This window comes from Psittacula echo (genome assembly GCF_963264785.1).
Source record: "Psittacula echo genome assembly, chromosome: Z".
NCBI lineage: Eukaryota > Metazoa > Chordata > Aves > Psittaciformes > Psittacidae > Psittacula > Psittacula echo.
In genome coordinates this window covers 95,458,777-95,477,302 of record NC_137742.1, presented here as the reverse complement: position 1 = coordinate 95,477,302, position 18,526 = coordinate 95,458,777, and the positions used below count along the sequence as shown (strand labels likewise).

The 18,526-nt window shown below is 42.1% G+C and overlaps 1 protein-coding gene across 11 annotated transcripts in view; it reads left to right on the top strand.

Moving 5' to 3' along the window:
• Positions 1-5,408: 5,408 nt before the first annotated feature.
• The window catches only part of LOC308231391 (uncharacterized protein), a 17,950-nt gene continuing 4,832 nt past the window's right edge, over positions 5,409-18,526 (top strand). For 2 of the 11 annotated variants that reach the window (XR_013958672.1, XR_013958673.1), the window contains exons 1-2: positions 5,409-6,431; positions 8,618-10,199. Coding sequence is in view for 2 of the 11 variants with exons in the window: in XM_080636756.1 (XP_080492882.1) it covers positions 6,117-6,431; positions 8,618-10,123 (1,821 nt within the window). In the remaining 9 variants the exon portion in view is untranslated. Of the gene's footprint in view, positions 6,432-8,617; positions 18,511-18,526 lie in introns of those variants that run through there. The other 9 variants (XR_013958675.1, XR_013958676.1, XR_013958674.1 and 6 more) reach the window with 9 other exon arrangements.

Sequence of the window (18,526 nt, the reverse complement as noted above, 5' to 3'; positions counted from 1 at the left end):
GAACCTCACTTCATGCAGAAACCTCTTTTATTAGGCATGATCCTTTCCACTGAAATTTTGCTACCCACAAATCTTTGTGGCCTTTGTTCTTAAATCTGGACTTCTCACACATTCATTTGATAACTGCATACAAGTTTGAGATCCACGCTAGCTTGAACAGCAGAGGTAAACTGCAAATGTGAAAGTTTAATCTTGCGTGGTACACAAGAACTGTACCCCCACGTATGGACTAAAATCCACCTTCAGCGAGTACTAGTTAGTAGAGCTATCAGAGGATCATTGCCACTTATCTCTCAGAGGTATTTTTACTGACAAAAAAAAAATAATAATTTTACACTGATAAAATGGACTTCAGTTTACTACCCCCATTACAGAATATGTAAAAATGAGTACAGTAAATATGTAATTGTGTTTAAAAGGAAGCATCATCGAAATTATTAAAATTGCACTTAGATTTTCTGTAAATACCAAATAATTTTCGACTATAATAATCGTTCAACATTCCAAAGATTGACACAATTATAATTAACACTTAGATGGAAACTAATTATATGGTTCTTATTGCTGTATAGATTATACTATTACTGAGTGATATGCACATTATGAGATAAGGATGCATTTTTTGCTAAGTAGATGAGAGTGAATGTGTATTTTGCTAAAATAAGAGAATTCTTTTGCAGTTCAGCAAGATACTCAATATTCTCAGGATACTATACCCAAAACAACAACAACAAAACTCACAGTTTAGCATTGCAAAACTGCTGGCAGGGATTTCCAGAATGTAGGCTGTATTTCACATTTGTATCTTCAATAGAACTATTCCTCTGTGTAAAGTACTAGTGTACACAGTTTTGTAGTATGCAAAGCATCCTGCAATGAGAATCAAAACTCGACACCATCTATTAGGGGTGAGAAATGAAAACCATCATAAAAATGTACCAGTCAGTCTATTGGCAGGAATATAAAAAGTGAAGGCAAGTACAAGGGTTTATTTATGCAGGATAGGACATGCCTTCATAGCTGTGTCTTCTGCAGTTCTTGGAGACCTGCCTAGAACAGGCTACAGCACTGAGACCAGACCTGCTTCAGGTTGCTACTGGGGAAGTGGAAGGAGAAATCTAATAAGTATTACAAGGCAAATGTGATTCCCTCCTCCAAAAATTTGAGTGCTTTACTGTAACATAGCAAACCTGAAGGTTCTTCTGAAGACGTAACACAGAGGGCTTTTCACCTCTGTCAGGCAAGCCTCTGTTCTGTTATGTATGCTTACAGTTTCTGTGCATGTTGGGAACTCCTTTCAACCTGTTTGCCTTTTAACTTGACGGGGATTTTATGCTATTCTGCTAACTTTGTATCTGTTGTTTACAAATTAAGATGCTTTTAAGTAGTCCTCATGAAAATAGGGGATTTGTATTTTACCTCATGATAGAAATGCATTATTAATACTATAGAAAAATGTCTTTCTTCACTTTGTAAGTTAAGCATCCTTAGCATTGTGATCTACATTGTATGTAGCAGCATAGCTTACAAATAGCCATCTACTCCCTCTTGTGGTGTAGCACATCGTAAAGTCAAGCCTTCTAGTTACAATGAGGGACCAGTCCATCAAAATTTGGAAACCAACCGAAACATACACTTCCATACTGTAATATTTTTCCAAGTTATCACTAAATGTGTATGTCATGTCATTTATTATGGAAAAGCATTGAAAAAAACAAACTGTGATTTTAAAGTAGAATGTGCTACCTTGAGCGGTATCTTACCACAATCACTTGCAAGAGTAGCTTAGAATTTTCTACTCTTGTTAATCTTTTTAACTAGGTGATATCTAACAAAGTTGTAGGGAAAAAGGCTTCTAAATCCAACCCATATATCTCTGCAAACAGACGATACTAGAAAGAGAAGTTCACACCTCTAAAGCTGCTCTTAACAGCTTCCAATGCTACTACTGGAAAAGTGTTAAAATTTCTTGTAATGATACAAAAAGAACATGTTTTCATTTATTGGAAAATAATTAAGATCCTGGATAAATCTCAGCACAGTTGACAAGAATGTTTTCTGATGCTCGTTTTAAGAAACTCCTATGTTTCTATCAGATTATATGGCTTTGAGCAAACTGGTCTAGTGGAAGAAGTCCCTGCCCATGGCAGAGGACTGGAGCTAGATGAGCTTTAAGGTCCCTAACCCATCTGTGATTCTATTGTAAACTGTTGCGTAATTTAATACAATTGCTAAAACAGGCTTAACATGGGCCTTTCATGCATTACATCACTAGTATCAGAAAGAAAACTGTTTGGATATGCTGTTTCTTGCTATGTGGTAACAGTACTGTATTTCTGTAAACTCTTTTGCTTTGATTTTTAGTGTACTGATCTTTACACAAAGCTTTTAGTAAAGAATGTACGTGTATTTGACACAGCTTCTATTGTGCTTTCTATTGAGTCAGTATCACTTTGGTACTACCCATAGCCTTTAGCTTCCTGTTAGTTGGGCAACTGAGCAACTGTTGACTACATAACATTGTGCTTCAGCCACTTACATTTGGATCTTACATTTGTCAGAAATCACAGGAATAAGCAGCAATAAGAGCAGTCAGGTTTCTCCTGCTCAGGGAGACCAGTAAGGCAGGATCAGCCCAGCTCAGCAAAAGCAGAAAGAGAAGACTCTGCAGTTCTGCTGCAGTGAAAATTATTACCCTTGAAGTACTCTCAGGCATTTCAAAAAGCATAAGAAACCCTCACAAACACATTCATTAGTACCTCTGAAAATGACTATGGTGAGAAGACTGGAAAATGGCAACATACCACCTAGGAAAAAGAATTAAAAAACCAGGAAATAACAGGCCAATATTTCCAGAAATATTCAAACAGATAATTTGTTAGCACAGCAAGGTAACAGTGTATTTCCTGAATGGAAACCACATCAAAATGATCTAACTGGTCACAGTACAGTCTGACAAACCACTGCCCATCTTAAACTGGTTAAATACTCTCTGAATAAAATTATAACCACAGACTTCTGTAAATTAAAATAATAATTATCACACAGGATGCTCTGTGTTACTTTTAAACACTGCATCAGGTGGGATCACCTATGCCCTAATGAAAATACTGAGTGTTGCTGGTTTTCAGAGCTTTGAAAGAGAATGGGGACCTATTAAAATCAGGAAATTACATTAAAATAGGAGAGTCAGAAGTATGCAGGAGGGCAGGACTGGGATTTGAAGAGACAGAAATAGCCTGGAAAGAACAAGGTACAGTTCAATGAAACAAATACAATTCCTGCACTTGAGAAATGCAGGCTCAAATTCAGAAACACACAACACAAAGCAACCTGCTAGACTGCAGGAGAATGTCTGAGAACTACATTGAGACCAACAGGGGCTAACTAGCAGCCAGTAATGTCATACTTCAAGGAAAAGAAATGAAGAAAAACGAATAACTGCAGCCCAGGCATATAAACAACACTATTTGTTCTAAATCATTCAAAATAGGTCTCCCCTCACTACTGCTCCATTAGGAAACAGAATCCAGGCCAAGGGTCTACAAGTCAAGGAGGCTGGCAAACCCAACTGCCTAGAGTAAAGGAAAAAGAAAGGTGTTATTTTTCTTGGTTTTGCATACAGCGAATAGAAAGCTGTTCTCCATTATCATGTAGAAATTAGATACTAGAACTGAAGGGAAATGGAGAATTTGTATTTTATACATTGTAGAGAAAGAAAGATTCCACATGTCACTGGGAATGGAAAGGCCAAGTTTCAGTCCTGTCTTAGTCCAGCTTTCCATGTCCTCTCTTTAAGACTGTCTGTCAGTGTCTAACACTGCTTCACAGCCTGGGAACTGGCAGTTGTACTTCTGTCACTGAATATTAGCAGCTTTCCAAATCCTAGATGATCTGCCAGTACCCTCTGGGAAAAGCGAGTTCTCTTAGCCCAGGCCACATTAGTGACCCACTGAGAACTACATCATTTCTAACACCATACTGTTGTCACAGCAAAAAGCTTTCAGTGAAAACATTCATCACAATTAAATCCAAGCACCTATAGCTCTAGCTTCATGTGAAGTGGGAATTGTAAATAGATCAGAAAGAAAATCCATGTTTTCTGAGTTCCCAACAGCATCTCATGAATTTAAACTTCTCAGGCAGAAAAGTTCATACTCATTTCCCTTTTACTCAGCTCACAGTAATGAATGCTTGAACACTGGCTGCTGAACTCATAATAATACAATAAATTCACAGCTCAGATTTCAGACAGGTCCATATGCATATATAACCTCACTTCCATTAAAGCAAGAAAAAGTAACAAGAAAAATAGCTTCCATATCCAGGAGAGTCACAAATAAAATTAAAGCTTTAAGGAACCTAGAAGTACCCAGGATGGTCCATTTGTGGTTTGGGTCCAATGCCTTGATTCCCTTAGTTGTTCTTCTGCATCTCCTATTAATATGGTTTCAATAACCCTCCTCTGCCCAACTGCAATGAAATAGAGTCAGGTATATAGCCTGACGCAATTCACCAGGTATTGACATTGTGAACTTCTGAACCACAGGGAAACAGCAACAGGTTGCATACACACCTGGAAGTGGCTTTCCTTTCTGTGGAATTCTTCTTCTATGGAATTCTTCTCTTCTAGGATGAATGACCAGGCTTTTGCCTTACTGTAGTCTTTTAGGAACTAAAAAAAAAAAAACAATTTTGATAGATTCTTTCTTCTCTTACACTCCAAATTAACCCAATACATTCACAAAGGACTTTTTGTTTGTTTTAATCTAAACTCAAATAACAACAAAGCAATGGAAGAACACTGTAAAAATTAAAAGTATTTTCTCATGGCTCCTAGCAGGATTTCTGCAGGAGACTGAAATCAGTAAAAAGCAAAATTAATGCACTCAGAAAAGAGCAAAATTTCTTTGCAAAATGTTTTAAAAATAGCACTGAAGAAAGAAGAAGGAAGATGGAAAACCTTATAGCTCAGGGAACTGTCACGGGGCTTTCGGGGACCTGGGTCATAAGCAAATACCCTGCCTCACTGACAGTGAGGGGATTAGTAGCACACACACACGCATGCCGCATGCCAAGGAATTGATTAAGCTTCCCTTTCAGAAAGCAAGCTTTCGAAGTACTAGGACCTTCAAAACACAGAAAAATTCCGCCCTTGGAAGCTATACTAGGGAACTAATTCAGAGAATAACAATAAAGCAATAGCTAGACAGATGCGACAACTCAGTATTTACTGTTTATGTAAATACACTTGACTGAGAAGTGAAACAAAAGAACCAGCAATAAAGCAAGATTCCTTACATCATTCTGCTGTACCGCACCAGGCTTTAACAAAACACAGCTATTCTATAAGTTAAAAAAACTGCAAAGTTGGAAGGATCCAATCCCGCCCCTGTGGGAGGGTGTGAGCAGAAACATAAAATGCACCCCTCTCGTCGGGTCAGTAAAGTTTTGCATATGGCGAGAAGAGAGCGCAGCCGCCTGCAGGCATCCTGCTAAGAGCACAGCCAACCCTGCCTGCGTGTGCATGCACACTTGGCAGCAAACTCAGACGTTGCAGCAGACGGCCAGATGGCCTCATTTGAACATGTGGTGGTAGCATGGGGATTTGACCCCCTCTTCCCTCTTGGCTAGATCAGCAATTTTTATATAGCAATTACCCATGCACAAATTCTACAAAAGTATTTCCTAATGGCATTTCACTTGGAATGACGATCAAAAGCGTATGTTTTTGTTAAATCCTCTTGCCGGGAAAGTCAGAGATAAAGCCAGTTTGCTTGCAACACCACACAGCCGCTTATCCACGAGGAACGAAGTACGACTGCGATCAGGTAAACTGAGATCCCATTTAACCACAGCGCTCCCGGAGCCGCGGAGCCCGGAAGCACGGAACTTACCTCAGGGCGTCACCGGCCACACCCAGCACCAAAACCCACTCCACGCGGCGCTGCCCTCCCGCCTTTCGCTTTCGGGTCGCTGTGGCGCCCGCCCCCCGCCCTGACTGACACTGCGGGACACCACTGACCGCGCGGCGCCACGGAGCAGCGGCCAATGGCGGGCCGAAGGGTGCCGCGGCCGGGCGAGCGAGTGAGCGGCCCGGCCGATCTGGCGCTGTCATGAAGGAGGTGGCGGTGGGCGAAGAGGATGAGGAAGTGTTGCGGGACTATCTGGCCTATTACGCGACTCGAGGGGCGGAAGGGGAGCTAGTGGTGTGTGATGAAGCTTCCCTGAAGGCGAGGGCTCGACGGCTGCTGGGACCTCGGCGGCGCGGCGCCCTGGATGTGCGCTGCATGGCGGAGCGGTGCCGGGAGGCCCGCAGCGAGCGGGGCGGCAGCGTCCTCAGCGACCTGCGCAAGGCGCTGGAGGTGCTGGAGCTGCTGTGCGTCAACCTGCTGCTCTCCCCGTGGCGGAAAGAGATCAGGTCGCTGAAGGTAGGGGAGCGCTGTAGGGCTCGGGCATGGGCGCAGCCAGGCCCGGGAAGGCTGCTCCGGCCTCGGGTTCTGGCGGCCGCGGCCTTCCGAGGCCTCCCCGGGCCTGTGGCGCAGAAGGCACAGCCAAAGCGCCCGCGCTCCGGGAGCCAGGGGCAGCGTTTAAGGAGCCCATTTAGAACGGGTTAGGAGCGCCCTGAGCGCAGTGAGGGTCCTGCAAGGTGTTCGTTTTGTTTGCAGTCTTGTCTATGCTGAGGCCGGGCCTTCGGGGGCCTTCCCGGGAGCGCTGGGCAGAGACCTTTTATTGTGACACGGTGAAGTAAAAAGATGCCATGAAAGGCTTAAACTCTTAACAGTCTGAGAGTTAACCTTTATTTGCTTATAAGGAGGGGATGCTTTTCAGTATTAGTTACCACTTTTGCTAAGTTTGATGCCAAAGGCCAGATGAGCCAGTGTCCCTTTGATCCAGAGATTTTACCATCTATCCTAGCTCTGGTGACAGCAGGTGGTCAAGTGGATAGGAAAACCGCCTTTGAAAGAGGAAATGCCGTTGTTTTTGGCAGCAAGGTGGTCAAGGTCACCCTGCTTCCCTAGTACACTGAACACATCTCGTTGCTCAGAAGAGACAGCAGTCTTAAACACACGCAGCCTCTGCTGTATTTAGACAAAATCCCTGAAGACCCAAGAAGCAAACTTATTTCCTTTCCTACAGCCACAGGTGCTGGTAAGGAAAAGCCACTTCTTTCCGTCTTCTTGCCCATTAGGTCCAATCTGCACATTCAGACAGCTTTAAAATACTATTATACTCATTCATGTCCCTAAAACAGAGCAAAGCAGGTCTACAGCTCATGGGTTCAGCTTTCATAACACAAGGATCCCAGGCTTCATTGAAAAATCTAACTTTGATGACCACTGGGTGTAATCCAGAGTGCAGGATGGCCTGCTGAAGGCCTGAAATAATTCTACTGCAAGGCACAACTTAGAGAACAACCAGTATCTTGTGTACATTCAGGTCTGATAGAAAGTTGCTGGTCATATGCAGGATACTAGCTCACATTTCCGGTGTCTCTCCTGCTCTGAGACTACACACACACACAGAGTAGTGCCTGCTCCATATTTTCCCTTGAGAAAGAATAGAAGCTGGGGGATGAAAGGTACTGTTGACAAATCTATCTGAGAATGGACTGAGTAGTCCTACATTATAGTGTGGCCTTTTGGGGGGGATCAGTTTTGTTCTCCCTCAAGCTTGTGCCTATGAGACCAATGCTTAGGTCTCAGTCTAAGAAGTAGATAAGTTAGTCTGAAGCTGGGTAGCCTGAAAACAAGGTACCCCGATTCTGGAAGTCATGACATGCCTGCCTTCCTCAGTGCTGTTCTAACTTGCCTAGAGTTGGTCATGCTTAGGTCAGCATAGTCTGTCCTGTTGTAGTGTTTCAGACAAAACCAAAAACCACTTCTACTTTACAAAGCAGGCTTTGTGCCTGGGGTAGCTCCAAAACCAAGCAGGTGTTGAACAGTTTTTTTAATCGTTACACAGCAGCAGCATTTTATTCAAGTCATGTTTTGCAGACAGCTTGTGCAAAGAGAGTGTGTTTTGGCAGTATTTCTGCTGGTTTACATCTTCCTTCCAAAAAGTGCTTTCAAAGAAATGGCAATCCGAGAGTAGTAAAGTTACAGCAGGAGTCTGAATCATGGGAAAAAAATAAAAAGTCTTGTCATCAGTTGTGAAATACGATCAACAGTGAGTGCATCGTGTCTTTCTTTAGGAAAAGATTAGATCTCAGGGATTTATTCTATGGTGTTTTGTTTAAAAATCTTCCATTTTTCTCTAGAGAGCATAAGACTTATTTCTGAGTTTCTCTGGTTTGACTAAAATGATTTTCTTAGTCTTCCTTTTTGAATATTGATAGTCTTAGCCAGTATCTCAGCAGCTTTAAACTGGCGTAACTTCTCTGAAATTAATGTGCTATATATAGCAAAGCTATAATGCTTGAGAATCTGACAAAATAGTGCTGTTACAAAAGCCCAACTCACTTTGATTCAAAATTCAGACTTTAAGGAACATAAGCTATTTAAAGATTTAAGTAATTTTTGAAGTACTTTTGATTTTTAGGAAGTCTTTCATGCTTCTCTCCACTCCACACTCCCCCAGTGTTCATCTGTTTTTTCCATGTTGCATTCTGTTTCAGACATTCACCGGTAATTTTGTCTACTATATTCAATCTGTGCTCCCAGATGACATTGTAAAAACAGTACTGGAGAAAATAGGTTACATTGCAACAACAGCAACAGAGTTTTCACTTGTCAAAAAGAGAAACAATGAAGAAACGAAGCAGACTGCATTTGAAATATTCCTGGCAAGAATTGAGTGTGAAACCATCCTTGAAATGACAAATGAAGAAAAACATGGCAATTTGGAGGAGACCTTACAGAAGAGAACACAAATGCACCAGCATCATGGAAATAAAGACAAAGAAGATCAGACACCCCAGGGAGAAGACACTGAAAATCTAGAAAATACAGAAAATGGTGAGACATCTTTGTGCCTTGCTACTCAACAGAAATCTTCATCTACTAGTGATACATCCTTTGAAGCTGCTGGGGATCTGAAGATCAAAGATGGTTTGCCTCAGTTAGCAGTTGCTCAATCCACTAACAGGCTTCAGGAACTCCAAAGACAAATCATTAACACTGTACATTTGCCAGGCAAATGCTTAGACAGCGAGGACTTCTTTATCAAATATAGTGACATTGTGATAAGACAAACACCTATTTTCAGTGAGAATCTTTCTCCAAAAGCTTTTGGAAAAAAGCCAAGAGCCAGTCTAAGTGAAGAATGTGTTTTGGCAGGCACTGCAGAGTCAGCTGCAAATGAGATCAGGCCTGTGCCACTCTCACCAGGAGCAAGTGGTCCGCCAGCCTTTGCGATATTTGCTGACAACTCTTGTGACAGTAGAACCACTTTGGAGTACCAAGCTGAAGAAGTCCCTGAAGGGTCAGTTGAAGCAGAAATTAACGATGCCATAAATTGCGTAGACCTGGACCCTGCAGATGCACCCAATGAGCTGAAGTCTCTGCCATACAAGGACATTGCATCTGTCAAAAGCTGCAGAGTCCATAGGGAAGAGGAAATTTGTGAGCTGTCTTTAACCTTCACAAAACTACAAATCAAGGACACTCAGAAAGACCTTACGTATCCAGTGGAGGAAACTGGACAACCTGAGTCAGTATCATATGCAAGTACAAGTGACAGGTATGTAAGAGAATTTAATCACTCCAAAATAAACCATACATTTCTGACTAATGATCAGATTCAAAACAGAGCAGCTGCACATACTGAGCTATCTTCAGACCTATGCTGTTCTGCTGGGAATGTGGAGGATTCCACTACTGGTTCTGACAGCAAAAGACTATTAATGGATACTGCTAATGCACATACAGCTTCTGTGTGCTTCAGACACATTAGAGAGCCCCCTAACCTCACCTACATTCCACCACAAAGTGTTGATGTTCGGTCTTCACGCATAAGAAGGACCAGCACGGAGGGCAGAAGGAGCCTCTTGCAGCCTGAATGTGACTCTCCCAAATCCAGTGAAGTAAAGCTGGAGAACTGTAATTCAAAAGCAAATGAAATCCAGGAGCCTTACGTCATTATTGACAGAACTGACCAAGGAATGTTATGCCATCGCACTTGAGTCTACCAGTGCTTCTGTTTGTAATCTGCCTGGGCTTTTTCCTCTCACTTGTGGCCTTGATCATGTTTTCAAGGAGGTAATTAGCTTTTGTGAAAACAGTTTTACAGACCTATTTCTGAAGTATTCTTCAAGTATAGCATGCTGTACAATGATAGAAATAGAAACAGCTAAGTGTTTCTAAGTTGCAAGACCCACTTTATAGCTTTACAAATGCTGTACTGGAGTGCACTTCTGTTAACTCATTACACTCCCATGAAGCTGTGCTCTGAGCTGATTTCAGTTGATTCCTGTTTTCAGTTGAAAATAAGTTCATAAAGTTCTATGACATTCCTTTAGGTTTAACAAAGGAAACAGCCTTGTGAACCCTTCCAGTTTTCTAGAGGCAGTAACCTGTTTTGCAGGTTCCTTATACCTGTCTCCACTCGTTACCAGAATTTTTCGTGGCTACTACCACAAATGTCAGAAGCACTAAGCATTGTAGTTGTTCACTGCTACTGGAAGAGGGAGATCCAGCTACTGCTGTCACTTCCTTCACCTCTGTTCCTGCCACTTCGTTCTGCACCAGCTCTGGATTTTATTTCTCTGTAACTGGACTTTTCTGTGAGCCAGTTCATTTTGCTTAAATGAAGGGGGAAAACTGCCATTCTCATGGTAGGAAAAAAATGAGATCAGAGAAGGGTCCCAGTGAGTATTAGTGCTGGGATAAGGGCTATTCTTAGGTGGGAGTGCTGTGTGAAAAGCATTGTGCTGAGAAGGAAAGGGAGCCAGGAGTCTTAGATCAGATCAGCTGTAAGCTGGAGTCCCAGCACCAAGAACTTCTGCCATACACCACATTTAATTAAGTTCAGAAAGGCACACAGTCCCTGGTACTGTATTTCTGCACAGTCTTCAATGTGTGTTTATACACTTGCTACCTAGAAAGACAGTTCAATACTGCTTGAAGTAACTTCCAGTAGCACTTAAGTGTTTTGTTTCATGTATAAAGGAATTAGCTGAAATTGTTTATAATTGACTTTCAGCCCCCAGAAGTTCAAAGAGGAGCATATGGGTTACACTAGAAAAACCTCAAGAGCGGAAAAGTAAGCTCTGCTTTTTGAACAACTAATTGTTGAGGTCCCCTCACCACTTGATTCTAGCAGTTGAGGAAGAATAAAATTTTGACCACAGTTAACATCAAGTGACCGGAGTGCCTTCAGCTTTGGGTGGGGTTGAGAGAAACAGGTATTATTAACACAGACATACAAATTAATACTTCTGTTCTGGGTCTGGCTAGGATTCAGATAGCTTTCTTCACGGCAGCCCCTGGAGTGATACGTTCAGAATTTGTGGCTAAACTGTTGATAATACACCAGTGTTTTGGCTATTGCTGAGGAGTGCTTGCAGTGTCACAGCCTTCTCTTCTTCTAACTAACTATACCCTGTGATGATTAAGTGGGAAGGGGACCCAGCTGAGCTGAACTGGCCAAAGGGATATACCATACCATGTAACATCGTGCTTTGCAATAAAACTGGGGAGGCAGAAGAAGGTGGAGGTTTTGTCTGCCAAGGTGGCCATTGCTCAGAGACTGGCAAGGCACTAGTCTACTTGGGGGAGGTTGTAAGTTACTGCCATTGCATCACTTGGGTTCCCCCCCCTTTCCTTTGGTTCTTAAACTTCTGTCTCAACCAAAAAGCTCTCTTGATTTTGCTCTTCCTAATCTCCCCTGTTATGTTGGGGAAGGGGGGAGCAAGCAGCCTCCTAGCTCTTCTTTCAAGAACCCATCTGTTCTTTCTATTTTGGTTTTATAAAGCTGTGTTTTCTCCCTGTGAGGGTTATTAAAATTATGTGTTTTAATTAATTGTCTACCTTCATAGGAAGAGCTACTATGCACTTAAGTCTTCTGGATATTTTTATGCAAGTTTGTTATTCACAGGATCACAGAATGGTTTGGGTTGGAACAGACTTTAAGATCATCCAGTTCCAACCCCCCTGCCATGGGCAGGGATGCCTCACACACTCAAGCCCTTTCCAGCCTGGCCTTGAACACAGGGATGGATGGGGCAGCCACAGCTTCCCTGGGCAACCTGTTCCAGTGCCTTACTCACAGTAAAGAATTTCTTCCTTGCTGCTGGAACACCTTTAACTTCTCTTCTTGTACAAATGGTAGAATTTTAAGGTCTTGCACTAGAAACTACTGTTGGATTTGCAACTGATTTACAGTTAAAGCTGAAGAGTGAAGAGAAAGGATTTGAAAACCAGCTGAAACAAAAGGCAAGTCATATTTAATAGGCAGCAATCCTTTGTGCAGCTGCTTCCACGTGAGTAAGGTAGGTTTAATATCCTAGTTGTAAATACAGTCAGACCTGAGAAGAGGGACAGGTAAAAGGGACCATAAGATTTCTGACCAGCCAGTGCCCTCCTGCCCCTGTTGATAGTAACCACTGCACCTCTCCTTGGCTAATAACTGAAGTAAGAGCAACCACTTAGGCAGTGCTGCTAGACAGCAAGAGGGCTGCCTGGGGCCCTTTCTAAAGAAAAGTGGTTTGTGTTTCTAAAATACAGGTCTATCCTCTAGTGAGCTGTCAACTTCAGTTGTGCTACAGCTGATCCTGACTGACTGAATTGAATGGGGATTTACTGACTGACTGGATGTCTTTCCATCACAGACACTGTAGGCCAATTCTGTTCCAAATGTGTACACTGCACACAACCACTCTGAATGGGTCAGATCTCCCAAGCATTAGATTAGAATAGTTCTCTTTTAATTGAGTGTAGACACATAGCTCAGGCAGCAGACCTGGTAGCTGGGTTATAGTCCGTCACAGCCTCTCCCTTCTGGATCTCTTGCAATAGTCATTTTTCTTCCCCGTAACATTCATATCACATAGACCCTCGCCTGTCTGGACTTCTCCTTAGGGTGCTCAAAAGCCTGGGTTTAGAACAAACTGTTGTTTGTAAGCCAAGAATGAAAACCAGATTTCAGTGTTAAGACAGAAGAGGAAAAAAAAAAACAAGATGGAAAAAGACCTAAGACACTATTTCTCTTTAGTAATGCCACTCAATTAGTGGGAACTAATGTACTAACTGCTAGGTTTTGCTCTAAAACTAAACTTTTCATCTTCAAAAAGGCCCGTAACTTTCAGCCTCCTCAAATGCTGGGGGTGGAAAAACACCACCATAATTCTGACCCAACTTCATCCTGCTTTAGAAATCCACAATGTTTACTTAAACCTCCACACATTACACGAAGGACTGGATTCTCCAAGTCATGAAACAGCACAGTAACTTGCTAGGACAGCCATTATTCAGGAGAGTAACAAGAGCTTAGGTCTGAATCTTCGGAACAACTGACATCAGAATACCCAGCACTTCTCACACTCTGCAGGACGAGGTGCACTGAAGAGAGATGCTGGATTGTTCCCTGATGTTGGCAGTAGTCTGTGTGGTAATTACACTGGTGAAAGTAATTTTCAAGGTTTCTTGCAGCCTATAGTTTTGGACAGTCAGTTCTGAACAGTTTAATCAAACAACAAAGATCTCCTGAGCCTGCTTCTTGTGCTGGAAGAAAAGACACAAAAGGCCAGGCTAAGACAGCGCAAATATTAAATACTATTATTTTTGCCAGTCTGTCTTACTTGAAATCAATTTATATACTGCTCCCAGATGTTACTCATCTGCTAAGACACCCTGACCAGGACAAAGTCTGGAGAAAACATCATCTCTTCAGACTAAAGTATGTAATAAGGAAAAGGCAACACAGGAGGAGATAACCACTTTTTACACTTCACAGTTTAGATGTGGAACTCATTGTGACTAGAAGGAAGTGCAGCAAGACGGCCAGGAGACCTCCTTGGATGGATAAGGAGCTGCTCAGGAAAATTCAAAGGAAAAAAGAGGCTTATAGAAGGTGGAAGCAGGGACAGGCGGCCTGGGAAGAATACAGGGATGCTGTCCGGGAAGCTAGGGACCAGGTGAGGAGGGCTAAGGCCCAGTTAGAATTGAACTTGGCTAGGGATGTTAAGGATAACAGGAATGGATTCTATAGTATGTAGCGAGTAAAAAACAGACTAGGGACAACGTAGGCCCCCTCTGGAAGCTATCAGGAGAACTGGCTACCCTGGATTTGGAGAAGGCTGAGGTTCTTAATGACTTCTTTGCCTCGGTCTTCACTGGCAAAGTCTGTGACCGCGCCACCCAAGTCTTGGAAGGCGAACGCAGGGACTGTGAGAATGAAGACCTTAGGACCACTGTAGGAGAGGATCTTAAAAACCTAAACGTACACAAGTCCATGGGACCTGATGAAATCCATCCGCAGGTCCTGAAGGAGCTGGTGAATGAAGTTGCTGAGCCACTGTCCATCATATTTGAAAAATCATGGCAGTCAGGTGAAGTTCCCGACGACTGGAAAAAGGAAAATATAACCCCCATTTTCAAGAAGGGAAAATGGATGACCTGGGGAATTACAGACCAGTCAGTCTCACCTCTGTGCCTGGCAAACTCTTGGAGCAGATTCTCCTGGAAGGCATGCTAAGGCACATGAAAAACAAGGAGGTGGTTGGTGACAGCCAGCGTGGCTTCACTAAGGGGAAATCCTGCCTGACCAATTTGGTGGCCTTCTATGATGGGGCTACGAAACTGATGGACAGGGGCAGAGCAGTTGACGTCATCTACCTGGACTTGTGCAAAGTATTCGACACTGTCCCGCACGACATCCTTGTCTCTAAATTTGTTGAGACATCAATTTGATGGGTGGACCACTCAGTGGATAAAGAACTGGCTGGATGGCCACACACAAAGAGTTGTGGTCAATGGCTCAATGTCCACCTGGAGACCGGTAACGAGTGGTGTCCCTCAGGGATCCGTGTTGGGACCGATCTTGTTCAACATCTCTGTCGGTGACATGGGCAGTGGGATTGAGTGTGCCCTCAGCAAGTTTGCCGATGACACCAAGCTGTGTGGTTCGGTTGATACGCTGGAGGGAAGGGATGCCATCCAGAGGGACCTCGACACGCTTGTGAGGTGGGCTGATGCCAACCTGATGAAGTTTAACCATGCTAAGTGCAAGGTCCTACACCGGGGTCGGAGCAGTCCCAGGCACAGCTACAGGTTAGGCAGAGAAGAGATTCAGAGCAGCCCTGCGGAGAAGGACTTGGGGGTGTTGGTCAATGAAAAAATGAACATGAGCCGGCTGCAGTGTGCACTCACAGCCCAGAAACCAACCGTATCCTGGGCTGCATCAAAAGGAGTGTGACCAGCAGGTTGAAGGAGGTGATCTTGCCCCTCTACTCTGCTCTCGTGAGACCTCACCTGGAGTATTGTGTGCAGTTCTGGTGTCCTCAACAGAAAAAGGACATGGAACTGTTGGAACAAGTCCAGAGGAGGGCCACGAGGATGATCAGGGGACTGGAGCACCTCCCGTATGGAGACAGGCTGAGAAAGTTGGGGCTGTTCAGCCTGGAGAAGAGAAGGCTGCGTGGAGACCTCATAGCAGCCTTCCAGTATCTGAAGGGGGCCTACAGGGATGCTGGGGAGGGACTGTTCATCAGCGACTGTAGTGACAGGACAAAGGGTAACGGGTTCAAACTTAAACAGAGGAAGTTTAGACTGGATCTAAGGAAGAAATTATTTACTGTTAGGGTGGTGAGGCACTGGAATGGGTTGCCCAGGGAGGTTGTGAATGCTCCATCCTTGGCGGTGTTCAAGGCCAGGTTGGATGAGGCCTTGGGTGACATGGTTTCGTGTGCAGTGTCCCTGCCCGTGGCAGGGGGGCTGGAACTAGATGATCTTAAGGTCCTTTCCAACCCTAACTATTCTATGATTCTAAAAGTAATTAAAACCTGTAATTTTGCTCTAGTATTCTGACAGTATACCCTAGAATAGCCAAAATGCATGCAAAACCAGCTATAAGCCACACATAGGCTATATCCAAACTACCGAGTAAATTTTAAAAGCCAAGAGCAGTAGCAGGTTGTTTATATTCTATGATCCATTCCACTGGTAATGAAGGTCAGTCTGCCTACAGAAAGGAGTACTTTTGCAACATGCTACCTCATCACTGCTTCTTAGTTACAAAAGAAACAAAATACATATCAGACTACTGCTGATTACCCCTTTTCCTCTCTTGTCATCAATAGAGAGATTTCAAGTTAGAAAAGAAATTCCAGGCGTTAAAACAGTTACTTATGATTACTGAAGTATTTTTATCTATACATCTATAGCAGACAGCAAACATTTTAAATTTACGACACATAACAAGAAACCTGTTTGGGTTTTGTTCCCAGTTTTCATTAAATACCCCAACCTTCCTGAATATGAAAATCTATACACAAAAATACTAGATAGCACATTTATTTTGTTTTGCTATCTTTAGCCATCACATCTGTTTTTTTAATAAATAAGTTACATAAATGATCCATCTATATTCCATTATAGCTGTGAATATCAGTAACCTCCATCCAAACTACTGGTTTGATACAGTAAAGGGGATGGGGGATCTAACCAAAAAATCATAAAGGTAACAGTGACATTCTTTGTACTGTAAGATAACTCTGTACAAAACAACTGAACTGGTTGCAAAATACACATCCTAGGCTAATACAACCCATAATGAAATTACAATGAAGAACAAACTACCGGTGACTGAACTTCAAATTTATAAAACTATTTCCAAAGAAACAGTTCTTTTGGTCACTTACAGAAGAAAAAATGATGAACATTTAATCATTTAAAGAATTATTACAATCCCCCTAACAAATAAGCTTCAATAAGATAATTACTTAACACACAAAAATCTTACATTTAAGCTAGAGCTCTTAAGATTTACAACAGAACAACAGAATGGCAGCACGTGGTTCACAAGCTTCAGTATACTAATTTAGCACTTCACTAGGAAATGCTCTCGCAGTGCAGTAGTCATTATTAAGTTGTACAGATTTGGCAGGGGAGGGGGAGGAGAGGGGGAAATGGAAATATGGCAATAACAAGACAAGAACTGCATTTCCTGACTTGGAAAGCAATCACAATGCTTTTTAGACATACCACAAAAACAGCCATCACAAAACTAAAATAAAAACAGTGAAATGATTTCTGAAAGTGACACCATCAGATATTGTTCAAAATCAGGTGGAACAGGAAAAGCCACGTAACTGAAAATTTGTATTCTCCAACAAGTTACAGACAAATGTATGCAGTCAGTTGGTACTTTGATCACTTAAGTCCTGGATGTTAGCCATTTTCAGAAGCATTCACTACAAAGGCATGATAGATGCTCAACTGTGTGTTTTTAAGCACTGCTAACCATGCTTGCTATAATTAAACCAACCAAAACTATTACAAAAAAAAAAATACCTATATATATATATATACACACTGTACTTCAGGAATCATTCCCCTCAAACAGAAAAAGTAACATGAAAACAGTCAGAACTACTGCATTAAAAGGATTATCTTGAAAACAACACTGAGGTCAAACAGAAATTAAGGACAACTCAACACTTTAGCTAACGATGAAATCCCCACTATTTTTCTCTGCTGTCCAAGTACCTGTAAGTCACAATAAACTGATCAAGATGTCAACCCAGACAGCCATCTGTATTTTTCTTTGTAAAAAAAAAAAAAAAAAAAAAAAAAAAGAACAACTGAAGAATCCAAAATAGTTAAGTGATCAATTAACTCTAGGATTTTTATAACCATTTGAAAAGAACAACAAATACACTTCTATGCACCCTGTATTTTAACTAGTCCTAACTAAGCCATAGCAGGGCCAGTGACTTCATGAGCACCAGAGAGAAATTAGCCTTTTTTTAAAAAAAGCCTCGGAGCCACTCTGCAATCACTTCTGAAAACTGTTACTCTTTTTTTGCCACTGAATTCAGTGGGACTATACTACTGTGTAGTTATCCTCAGAACAACTACGTTGTGATTTCATGCAAAGCGGAAGAAATTTACTGAATTCAATGAAACTGCACTAGCATAGGTAGGATTAGAGTAAGACCTCCTTTTTCAACCTGAAAAGACCTATTTAACAAAACTTGATGCTTTAACTTGAAACTTCATTTGCTTCCACTAATAATAAAAAAGGACATCCCACTTCTTGTATGAAACTATTTCTTTCAAATTACAAAAATAGGGTTGTCTTTGGGGATCAAAAAAGAAGAAAATCTGGTTACTTATAGGAAGCAGCAGTGAAGTGGGAAATGGGATAAAATTGACAGCTGAGTAAAACTGACACAATAAAGCTGATGGAGAACCTAAAAACATGAAAGGGAATTAACTTATATTCTGTTTATGACTTGTACCTCAACATTTCATAGCACTAAGTCCACTGAACATTCCACAAAGCGTAATTCAAAAGCAAACCCCATTATACTTAGAAATATTTATAATACTCAAAATTGACCTTAAAGCAGACTTCATAAACATGT